This window comes from Adiantum capillus-veneris, chromosome 10 (genome assembly GCF_014529385.1).
Source record: "Adiantum capillus-veneris isolate H3 chromosome 10, ASM1452938v2, whole genome shotgun sequence".
Classification (NCBI taxonomy): domain Eukaryota; kingdom Viridiplantae; phylum Streptophyta; class Polypodiopsida; order Polypodiales; family Pteridaceae; genus Adiantum; species Adiantum capillus-veneris.
In genome coordinates, this window is record NC_140940.1 from 144,376,485 (window position 1) to 144,388,959 (window position 12,475).

Below are 12,475 nucleotides of genomic sequence, written 5' to 3' on the forward strand. Positions count from 1 at the left end.
TGATGAAGTGAAATTATCGTTTCTTCTACATTATGAATGTCACCGTTGTTAATCTTGCCTACTCGTATAAGAGGTATGATTTGCTACTATTATACAAATAATAGACTCAAAGAAATAGGCCATCATGCCTATTGAGATCAAGCTTATGTGACTAGTAAAAAATGAAAGGATAAAAGTGCCTCTTCTACTCATCAATTGGTAGTTGTTGTTTTAGAACTAAAAAGCCACAAAGGATGAGGCTAAGTTAGAGAAGAAATTATTTTACAAGTATTAAAAGGCACATGTCACACACACACACACGTGTGTGTGTGTATGTAGACATACATACATACATACTTCTATACACCCTTGAAGGTGTATCAATTGAATTCATTGATTACAAATGGGAAGAAGAATCAGATGAACCTAAAGGGGATATGACGACTGGCGAAACCAGAGTAGGAGTCAACAATTGGTATATATATATATATATATATATATATATATACATGTATATATCATACATATCTATGTGGAAATATGTATATAAATAAGAATAAATACACATACATATGTGCATGAAATAATTGTTAAATACATAATACGTAAATACAATTATCAAATGCACATGCACAAATATATACCAAGGCCACTTGTCCTCTCTTCAAAAACTGATTGGGGGAGTGATGATCCATCTGTCACTTCCTCCACACAACTGTTCTCCTTAATCGATTGTCATCGATATTCACAAACTCTTCTAGATTTATGGTTGAAAAATGTAACAACATCCTCCTGCCATGTCTTGAGAGACAATCTAACGAATGGTCTCAATGCTATGCGTGTGTGTACACACACACACACACACACATATATATATATATAGATATATCATTTAAACATATATTCATTATTCATATTATTTATAATTCATTTCCTCCAACCCGTCGGAAGATCTTTTTCTCACCAATCCTACGAATAACAGTTCGTGCTAGAGCTTGCACAGCGAGCAGTGCGTCTGCGCCTGCGTGTCCCCGAATGATCGACCAACAACTCGAAGGCTGGAGGAACAGGAAGCGAAGCACGTCATCGCTCGTCCGATCCAATTGCTGCCGTCTTCTTGTTTTCTGTGCTGTCATCCAGGCTTCGCGCCTGCGAGGCCATGTCCGACCTCGACCGGCAGATCGAGCAGCTCCGGCGATGTGAGCCGCTCAAGGAGTCCGAGGTGAAGGCCCTTTGCCTCAAGGCAATGGAGATTCTCGTCGAGGAAAGCAATGTCCAGCGTGTGGATGCCCCTGTCACGGTAAACATTCACTACCGTGCCTGTTTCTGTTAACTGTAGTGGGTATTTCCACTGGGTGAGAAAAATCCACATTTTTTTTGCCCCAGTTCTTGACTACTTGCAGACTACCCTGGCTTTAGCTTGGCTTTATATAAGTCCCCACACTGATCACTTTGTTTTTAGGGTTTCATGGCTACCTCATGTCATGCTTAAATGTTCCTTTGTTTTATTGTGGCACTCGTGATGACAGGACCCAACACCTGCAAAGAATGTGCATAGGATGTTACGTGCATCGAGATAATTGTAATGACGAGCCTATCGAAGGACTTACGTCCGCCCAATTTCGCGTTAAATTATTACGTGAAGATGAATGAATCATATCATATTCACAAGTCTATTTTTCAATTTTGATTTCTTGCATTTAGCCCTTTGTCGGGTCTGATGACAAAAACTACTATGGGACTCAGCATTCAACTCATTGTACTTCACCAAAAAAATAGTGGATACTCAAGAGTCTCTTGGTTTGAGTGGAGCTAAGGCCTTGCAGAATTTTAATATTTGGAATTTCATTATCTAACTTTGAGGTCTTGATCCTCCAATTTGTCATGCTGATTACCCTTAGCCTAGTGGTCACAGGATTTGCTTACTTTTACTTTTATATACTAAGTAAGCTTGATTGAGGTTGTTGATTTGGGCTATGTCATCTCTATAGATAGTGTTTCGCTGGACCCCGCAAAGGTAAAACAGGTTTTATTTGGGAGTTGCCCAAAACAACATATGATGTGCATTCATTTCTAGATTTGCGTCAGGAATATAGTTCGGATATAAAAGATTTTGCACACATTGCTGCACCAAGGTAGGATCCGTACGTACGTACTGAGCTGTATAGTACGGTACGTCCGTACCGTACGGATTCGTACTGAACGTTTTTTTTTTTTTTTTTTTTGGGTGTGTTTGGGCGGAGTGCTGTGGGTAATGTGTGGAATTAAACCCTATTGTGGCAGGAATTTTTGGTTTGCCCTTCTTTAGCCTTATCCCGACACCTAGTTTTGTAGACATTTCGACACAACTTGCATTTGTAGAGCACACATGAACGTCATTGCGGTGGTGAATATAGGAGGGCAAGCACGATCAGGAACTCGTATGAAAGCTTTGCCTTGGTTTACAGAATAGTGAACTAACATCCAGGGAGTGATACTTATGAATTTTTTATCAAGTACAGACCGTATTGTAGGTTTTTGGCATTTAAAAAAAAAACCTACGAATTTTACGTGCCTAACAACTCTATCCATTCGGTACTACGTACAGGTCGTACCGAATACGTACCGTACCTTACGTACCTTCCACCTTGTGCTGCACCAATGATGTTTTGCAAGGGGTTAAGGCTCGCCGTCAGGGCGTTGTCTTGCCCGAGACAACCATCAAGACTTTTGAACCTTTCAAGGTTGCGGTGACCACTGCTCCCTGTCTCATCCTTGCCTCTTGGGATGATCCCTTTGAGATATTAGGTATGGACGGATGCGAACAACATCACTATAGGAGCTGTGCTGCTGTAGCATGGCCGCACAATTGCATTTCTTTGTAGGAAGTTAAATAGTGCAGACTGAGTGTACGATAAGAAACTTCTCATTATCATTCATTCTCTAAGCATTGGAATGAGTTTTTGTATGGTAGAGATTTTATTGTTCATATTGAACATCAAGTCCTCAAGTGGCTCAAGCTATGCCTGGTGCGCATTGGAGCGATTGCTAGGCAAGGTGGTTTGAGTTCTTTTAGCAATCTGGTGATTTGATTGAATATATTCCTGTAAAGCTAACCCCATTGCAGAAGTTTTAAGTTGCAAAAGACAGATTTTGACGCTCGAGTCAAGTTCCAAAATCTTCAATCTCTACCGCCTCACATGCTTTTGGTAACAGCGAGACATGAATAGGATGTCTTATGTATTGTCCGAGTCATGTATGTTAAAGGGTCGATCTTCGCATCCTATTTAGATAGAGTGTGAAGCTAAGGTCGTAGAATCGTGTTCAAACGTGTCTAGTAATGCTACATTCGGGAAGCTCTTTATAATGTGCATTCTTGAGCGAAGAAGAAATTGAACCTTTGTTTTGCATTTCTATAATGATAAGAATTAGTAGATTTTAGAATTTAGTCATTGCACATTTTCCTTATCTCCTTCCTGTGAATGACTTCAAAGTTGATTTTTTGTAAAATTTTATCTGAATTTCGTTGAAGTAAAGCTTCTCCCATTTATTTTACCATTTATCGTGCATTTCAGTTTTAGGTGATTTTTTTTTTGTGTGAAAACCATAGTGTAAATTAAATGTCACTTGATAGTGTGTAATGTTTATTAACCATTTCTCTGCCTCTTTTTATAGTTAGTAAGAGTCAATATTTCTAACCTTATGATGAATGTGATAATTGGACACCGGGGTTTGATTAGACATATGATCATAAGATGGTCTTTGTACATTGCAGATTTGCGGTGACATACATGGCCAGTTCTATGACATGAAGGAGCTTTTCAAAGTAGGAGGGGAATGTCCGCAAACCAACTATCTATTCTTGGGTGATTTTGTTGACAGAGGATACTATTCTGTGGAGACTTTTTTATTACTTCTGGCGCTGAAGGTGTGAGCTATATCCTGGCTATTGGACTATTAAATTGGGGTCCTGTTTGTTAAATATCACTTGCCCTTGTTTTGTCAACGGTTTTGCCAGTTGTGAATGTATTTCAGAAAGTTCCCTTTAAAGGTTGAAACCAAAGCTTAATGAACTTGGCTATCCAGTTCCCGCAATCCCAAGTTCTTGAGTGTTTTTCTGGAAGGTGTTCCAACTCAAGCTTGAAATAAAAGTTCAAGTTATTGGTCACATGGGATGATCTTTCTCCTAAAGAACTAATAATCATTTCATATAGGGAAAGGCAACTAATATAGAGCAATTGCAAGGTTGCATACTACAAAATACAGTTGGGGAATCAGAACTTGTTACGGAGAGGTGTGGCAGTACTACTTTTGATGCCCTTCTTTTTTGGGATTTCAAACTTTGAAATTGAAGCAGACTGTAGATTCTATGACTCAAGAAGCTCGGACATGAAAGGCTAGAAGTTCCTAGTTGGAATTCATAGGAGTTTTGTATGTGGTTTAGTAAGGAGGTCATAATGATAGCCATGTCAGTCATTAATGTGGAACAAGGACTATGATTATCTTCAAAAGAAGAAAGGCGGGGCTGTAAATGTAAACTGGCTGATGGGGACAGGGTGTTCATTGGATGGTATATTTGGAGTAAGTCTTTCCACTGTAAATAGACCAATATTGCCAGGGCTAAGCAATCTAGCTTTTCTTGATATCTTTTGACTTGTCTTACGCTCTGTCTGGTATTTTGTTGCATTTTTGGGTTAGCTTTGGTGCTCAGTTGTTCTATTCGAAGTGTTTCAGGTTAGATATCCAGATCGAATTACACTTATTCGTGGCAATCATGAAAGCAGACAGATCACTCAAGTTAAGTATTGGGCTCCCCTTTGTGTATTGAATAGCAAGTTGTCAAAGCTGCATTGGTTTGGGTTAATGTTAATCCGAAGGTTGCCTTGCATGGCGTTATCAGACATGTAAATCAAGCTGTTTTATGAAACTTTTTTTTCAAATGATGTTGCAGGTATACGGTTTCTATGATGAATGCCTTCGCAAGTATGGTTCAGTCAATGTGTGGCGTTATTGCACAGACATTTTTGATTACCTGAGGTATGTTGGGTGTCACCTGCATTGGATCTTCGGTCATACTCAAGAGCTTCCTTGTATGTGCTGTTTTTCCGTCTTTGCCAAAATCCTGGCTGATCAGATCTTTGTGGCAGCCTTTCAGCATTGATTGAGAATCGAATTTTCAATGTCCATGGTGGCCTTTCGCCTAATATTAACACCTTAGACCAGGTAGTCTTGTGCACAGCATCAACTTATGAATTTTGTATTTTATAACCAATGTATTTATTTTCAGCTGTTTGGTTGAACAGATTAGGACAATTGATAGGAAGCAAGAGGTACCTCATGAAGGGGCTATGTGTGATCTTCTCTGGTCAGATCCAGAGGCAATTGAAGGCTGGGGTTTGAGCCCAAGGGGGGCAGGGTTCTTGTTTGGTGGGAGCATTGTGACTCAATTCAACCACACAAATAAGATTGAACTAATATGTCGTGCACATCAATTGGTAATGGAAGGCTACAAATGGATGTTTAATAGCCAGATTGTTACTGTCTGGTCAGCTCCGAACTATTGCTACAGGTGCAAACCAAAAATCCAGTATCTATGTGAATGTATCCAGAAATTTCTGAATATCATTGTTGTGCCTTACACAATCGCTCCGTTGGAAATTGCTTGGCACAGATGTGGCAATGTAGCAGCTATTTTGGAGCTGGACGAGCATCTGAACAAGAAATTCAGGGTTTTTGAGGCAGCACCGCAGGTAAGCAATCAACAAGAAGAGTTTCTTTTTCTTCCCTTGCAGGGCGGGGGGGGGAGGGGGGGTTTCTACCCTGCATAACAACTGATTGAGGTGTTTTTAACCTCTCAGGCGTAATTCTCCCTGTCATTCTGTAATATATGTTTCCCCAGAAACTACCATGTTTTGTCACTAGTGCTACAGACATTCACTCTAATCAGTAATCGGCGCCTACACATCCTGTTCTATATGCAGAAATTAGGGCGTGTTGCAACTTTTCTGCATCCCAGTAGGGGCTACATTTGGGGGAGCCATCAAGTGGTTGCAGGGCCACTCTCAGCGGCCTCCTGCAGCTCTTTACATGCCCCAATACTTATGGCTGGCAGACAGCTAGACTGTGGGCCCATACAAGGGTAGTTTGCAGTAACCAAGGCAGTTATGTAGCCTGGCAGGTGCCCATCTAAAGAGGATCTACAGCCAAGTGACCTCTTGCTTGAGGCTATCTCAGCAAGCTGAGGCCCAGTTTGAGGGTGGTTACAATTTCCAGGGCACTTTCTTCAGCCCAGCCCGGGCAGCCGTAGTCATGGCCGTAGATCGGTTGAACCCACCAGGTTTTAGGCTCCCCCCTAAGGTGGATTATGGCTGCTTCCCCACAGTTGCAGCCAGCCCTTTTTATAGCGGTTCAGTCCTGCTGTTAACAAAGTGCGTATATAGGTTCCAACATAGGGGAAATTTTGCAAAGATGAAGCATGCCCTCTTAAGATGCCCTCACTCGCGGTAGATTACAGCTACAAATGCCTCCTGCATACCGCTGACGTGACTTTTGACATAGGCACAATATGTGTGAGAGAGAGAGAGAGAGAGAGAGAGAGAGAGAGAGAGAGAGAGAGAGAGAGAGAGAGAGAGAGAGAGAGAGAGAGAGAGAGAGAGAGAGAGAGAGAGAGAGATTGATTTTAATGCCTTTGTGAGGCCGAAGTAGGCCTATGAGACAAATCAAGTATACACGTGTGTGTGTCTTCCATCTATTGGAAAAGACAAATCAATCCAAATTGGTACAAAATAAAGAGAGAACCTTGGTGTAGTATTGTAACAAACTTGGACACCCCAAGTCAAGATTCTATCGCGACACAACAGAGATTCACTTCAAAATAGTTCACAATTCACAATTAGGTTGACACGGCCCAGCGTAGTTCCGTTCCTAGAGGTATTGGCCCCAAAGATTGGCGCCCCTTTCAGTATTTCTTTTTGTACTAATTCGTGTTTAAAGTACAAGAGAGTGGGTAGGTGCTGAGTGCTCACTCTCAGACTCTGCGTCCAGATGCTCTGAGAAGTGAGGCCTAGCTCACTTATTTATTGGTACAAGGGATGCCCAAAAGCAGAGCCCCAAAAGCATTAACCTGAAAAGCTTTTAACTCAAAAGCTATTATCCCAAAAGCTGCTAGCAGAAACCAGCCAGCGTAATTTGCGGAGATCCGTACGTTGCCACGTCAGCATGTCAGCGCGTTTTGCGCCACAAAATCCGGAAATCCGTAGAGTGGCCACGTCAGCTTGCCAGCGCATTATGCGGGGTCCGTACTGTTGTCACGCGTCAATATGTTCGGGGTCTGTTGCCATGTCACGAGTTTGTGACATACCCCCCTCTTGAAAGAATTGTAATCGTCCTTGATTATGCCTGCAAATACAGATAGAGGCCATAAACTGTATTAGTAGACACTGATTGTTAGTACCGACGCACTAGGCACAACACATCTAGCACATGTACCAATCGACAGTCACATCACAGGACATCACTTGACAAATCACATTTAAATTCATTCCAAATCTCAGACCATGATTAATTGGCAACGTATTTAGCAATCCTATCTAGATACAGTCAGGACCTCATAGATGCCCAATTAACTAATCCATATTGCAATCATGTCTATAGAGATTTAAGAGACCGAAGTGCTGCAATCATTTCATCTATCAGTTCGTGCACTCAAATAAGTCAAGTATAAATCAATTAGTATCATATTCATTTTCGGGAATTCTAGTTCATAAAGTCATACAACAAAATACTGTCAGCTCAGCAGTATCCCTGTAACCCAAAGGGACATCAGTGACTCTATTTGAAAAATCGGGGTAATCTGTTGACAAAGGAGCGGAGTGACTCCCCTCTTGTGCATGCCCACTGCACTAGATTCACCCATGCTGAACTCGGGGTTCTATTGGAGTAGACTATGCTAAACCAAATGTTTCAAGATAAAATTCCACAATCTGAGGAGTATCTGCTAGGTCCTCCTCCTCGATCCACTTCGCATCCAATGCAGGATAGTTCTTGAATTTAACCAAGAACCGCCTAATTACTTTACCTTTAATCTTTCCATCTTTATGTGCCAATATCTGTTCTGGAACGAGTATCTCCTCGCTTTCCTCCACTTCGGGCTGCTCATTTGGCTCCCCATCATCGGGCACATCACCTTCAACAGACTTCAGGAGACTCACATGAAAAGCATTGTGAATTCTCGAAGTATCGGGCAACTTCAGTCTAAAGGAGACGTCATTTATCTTTTCTTTTATCTGAAAAGGTTCATAGTATCTCATGCTAAGCTTTGGAAAAAGCCGCTCCTTTCCCTTTTTCTTTCTCAATCGTGCCTTCTCAAAACTTAAGAGCACCCAATCGTCTTCCTTTAATTTCAAATCGTGACGGTGTCGATGCCTTCTTGTGTCTTCCTTGAGATTTCGCTAAAGCCTCCCGGACCTTGGCAAAAGCAGTGTCCAAGTCCCTCGTGTACTGATCGGCTTCAAAAATCTTATCTTTCGTGCTTAGGAAGGGTGGAACCTTCGTAGCACCTTGAATAATTTCAAATGGTGCCTTCCCCGTCGAAAAGCGAATCGTGTTACTGTAAGCAAATTCCACCAAGGGCAAAAACTTTTCTCATTGAGTCTTCTGATCAGAAATGTAAGACTTCAATAAATCCAGCACGACTGAATTTGCAATCTCAGATTGCCCATCTGTCTGCGGGTGAAAAGATGACGAGAACTGCAACCGTGTGTCAATGTTCTTCCAAATAGCCTTCCAAAACAAACTCGTGAATCTGGGATCTCTGTCAGAGACTATTGTCTCAGGCATGCCATGTAATCTAAATATCTGGGGAATGAACAGTCTCGCTAAATGATCCGGCTTGATTGTTTTCTTCACTGGAATGAAATGAGCCTGCTTGCTAAATCTGTCAATAACAGTCCAGATACCATCGTGCCCACTCTGTGTCTTCTGGAGATAAAAAATGAAATCCATTGCAATACTTTCCTAGGGGCGGGTGGGAATGGGTAAAGGCTGTAACAATCCCTGTGCTTTATGTCTGTCAAACTTGACCTTCTGGCATACCAAGCAATTGCGTACAAAATCGTCCACGTCCTCCTTGAGTCTCGGCCAAAAGAAGTATTGCTCCACACCTTTCAAGATGGTATCAATGCCGCGGTGACCCGTAAAAGGCGTACAGTGGCATTCGGTTAGAACTTTTTCCCTCAACGGTTGTGTAGCGCACACATCGTTTTCTTCATCAAGTAGCCATCCCGAATGGAATATCCCACTACCAGCTCCCCATTCTGTATTCGACTGAATACATCTGAAAAATCTGGATTTGTGGCGTACTGATCGACCATGTTCTCGAAGCTTCTACGGTGAATCGTGGAAATAGCCAAGACTAACGGCTTCCGAGACAAAGCATCTGCCACCAAGTTCTTCTGTCCCCGCATATGGACAATCTGGAAGTGAAATTGTGACAAGATGTTAGCCCACCGCATCTGCTTTCCCGATAGCTGCTTCTGTGACAAGAAGTAGCGTAAACTCTGATGATCAGTGAAGACCGTAAAATTGGCTCCGAGTAGGTAATGTCGCCACTGAGTAAGAGCATGGATAACCGCCAAAAGCTCTTTCTCCTAAATCTGTGCTGACAATTCCGGCCTTGAAAACAATTGGCTCTCATAGGCAATGACATGGCCTTCTTGCATTAAGATCGAACCCAGACTACGACCACAAGCATCACAATATACTTCGAATGACTTTTGCAAATCCGGCAAAGTCAAAACTGGTCCTGTAGTCAATTTCTCTTTCAAAGTCTGAAAGGCAGTCACCTCTCTGGGCCCCTTCGAGAAAGGGACTCCTTTCTGTGTCAAGATATGCAAAGGGGAAGCAACCTCTGCAAACTTTCTAATGAACCGCCGGGTAGTAAGAACATAAGTCCAAGAAGCTTCTAACTTCATGGACATTCTTCAAATCGGGCCAATCACGTATAGTCTTAATCTTGGCCGGGTCAATCTGTACTCCTGTTGCTGAGACGATGTGTTCCAAAAAGTGTATCTCTGGTAAGAAGTTTTCACTCATCTTGGCATTGATCACCAACTTGTGATCTCGCAATGCCCGAAAGAACTGTAGCAGATGTCGTCTATGTTCTATCTCATCCTTGGAGAAGACTATAATGTCATCAAAGAAAGTGCCAACAAAAGATCTGTACTCTCTGAAAATCATTCAGTTAAAAGTCGCTGGAGCATTGGTAAGGCTAAAAGGCATCACCAAAAATTCATATAAACCGAAGCTCGTCCGAAAAGTTGTCTTGTAGACATCTCTCGGCGCGATTCGGCTCTGATGATATCCTCTTTTCAGATCAACCCTACTGAAATAAGAGGATCCCTATAATCTGTCAAGAATATCATTGATCATGGGAATCGGAAATTTGTTCTTGATGGTGATTTTATTGAGAGCTCTATAATCAATGTCTTTCTTTAAAACCAACAACATTGGAGAGCAATATGGTGAAGTACTCGGCTGAATAAGACCCTTTTTTAAGAGGTCTTTCACTTGGTTCATAATCTCTTCATTCTGGGCTGGCTCACACGGTAAGGTGGCCGGTTCTATGGTGTGCTTCCAAGTATCAGATCAATAGTTTGATCCACAGGACGAGCTGAAGGCAACTCGCCTAGCGGGCCCTCTGAAAAGCAATCGGCATGAGTGTAGAGAAAATCTTGGCGTTCTTTATCAAGTTCAGACATATTTGTCCTATGTTCATCATTTAACTCTTTCAAAAAGATCAAGTAAACAAACAGACTCGATTTCATTAATTTCAAAATGGCCGAAGCCGATACAATAAGGATAGACTCGCCCTTCAATTTCACATCAAGCACAATCTTTCGGCCCTTTTCATTAGTCAATGTCGCTTTCTTTGCCCGTTAATCGACCTCGATATTGTTCTTATTGTCACAAAGTGATGACGTGGCGGACAACAGAAACCCTAATTTCCGGAAATCGCGGAGGCGGATTATTTAAAAAAAAATAAAAATTGAAAAATGATGAGCGACGCAAATTTCGCTTTATCTCTACTTAAATGAGAAAGAGAGAGAGAATGCTTTTGCTTTCATGTTTTGACTCTCTGTGAGAGAGAGAGAGCAATTGCTTTTGATTTGAAGCTTTTGGGGCTCAGCTTTTGGGCATCCCTTGTAACCTTTAAATTAAAATTAGTGGTGAGGGCCTCACTTCTCAGAGCATCCGGACTCAGAGTCTGAGAGTGAAACCCTAACCTCTCTCTTGTACTTTGATGATTGATTAATATAAAAAGAAATACCGAAAGGGGCGCCAGTCTTTGGGGCCAATATCTCTAGGCACGGAACTCCGCCGGGCCAGTGCAAATCTATTGTGATCTGTGAATTGTTTTGAAGTGGTTATTTGGTGCTGTCGCGGTTGATTCTTGACTTGGAGTGTCCAAGTCTGTTACAGTGGTATCAGAGCACGGCCGATTTCTCTTCTATGGGAAATCCGATCCCCGATTTTTTTTTTCCGCGGCACCTATGGCTTCAGGCAATGATCAATCGACTCCCTCTGCATTTGGAGATGCGGGCAGGGATCACAAGGAAGATTCCGGCAGAGAGTACGGCCCGCCTTGGCCTACTTAGGCGGAGCGGCGAGAGATGGAGTGTCGCCAGTTGATCGGCGATGCAACAAAGATGATGCTCAATTTTGCCAAGGACTTGGAAGATGGCAAAATATATGAACCAGACCTCTTTGGAAGAGAGGCAGAGAACCACAACACCACTCCCGAAACCCACTCTCAAGAAACCTTTTTGCCTCCAAGAAATATACGGAGAAGGAACTGGAGAACGTGGTTGATGCACGGATTGCTCAGCTTTTCGACGTGCGAAAGAAAGACAAAAAGCACAACAAAAAGCAAAAGAAAGGTATTGACTTCCCGGGATATTTGGGTCGTCGGTCGACATTTGACAAGGCAAAGAAACAGAAGAAGCGTGTTCGATTTGAAGGAGTACCCAGTTCTTCTTCTTCTTCTTCTTCTGACAGTTCTTCTAGCTCTTCAGATTCGAGCGAAGAAGACAGAAAAGGTAAAAAGCGAAGCAAGAAACAAAGCTTCAGAAAGGTCAAGAAGAAGGCTACATCTCGCCCAGAGACTGACAGTTCTACTGAGGACTCGTCTACAGACAGCGCAGATCCCGATGACGGAAAGTTTTATGCGAACAAGAAGAATTTTTACAAAGCCAACCAGTATGACTTTCTCGAAGAAAAAAGCAAGAAAGTCCGAGAGTTTAAGGAAGGTGGCCACTCGATCAAGTTTGGTACTTTTCAGGATACTCAGATGCTTCGAAGGCTTTGTCTTTTATTCAGCAGTTTGACATCGCTTTCGCGGAAGGACGCTATTCAGAGCACTCCAAGATTCAGAGAGCTACCTATTACCTTAAGGGGAATGCTCGTACTTGGTGGTCCACGTTTCTTTTAACAAGAGTGCGCCAGTTAAATGGCTGAAATT

At 42.2% G+C, this 12,475-nt stretch overlaps 1 protein-coding gene across 2 annotated transcripts in view; it reads left to right on the forward strand.

Moving 5' to 3' along the window:
- The first annotated feature begins 922 nt into the window (after positions 1 to 922).
- LOC147449786 (serine/threonine-protein phosphatase PP-X isozyme 2) overlaps positions 923 to 12,475 on the forward strand; it is a 42,872-nt gene continuing 31,319 nt past the window's right edge. The window contains exons 1-7 of one of the 2 annotated variants that reach the window (XM_086522141.1): positions 923 to 1,279; positions 3,734 to 3,886; positions 4,693 to 4,755; positions 4,910 to 4,995; positions 5,106 to 5,181; positions 5,262 to 5,527; positions 5,630 to 5,708. In XM_086522141.1, coding sequence (XP_086378267.1) covers positions 1,139 to 1,279; positions 3,734 to 3,886; positions 4,693 to 4,755; positions 4,910 to 4,995; positions 5,106 to 5,181; positions 5,262 to 5,527; positions 5,630 to 5,708 — 864 coding nt within the window. In that variant the 5' untranslated portion in view covers positions 923 to 1,138. The remainder of the gene's footprint in view (positions 1,280 to 3,733; positions 3,887 to 4,692; positions 4,756 to 4,909; positions 4,996 to 5,105; positions 5,182 to 5,261; positions 5,528 to 5,629; positions 5,709 to 12,475) is intronic. The other variant, XM_086522142.1, reaches the window with a different exon arrangement.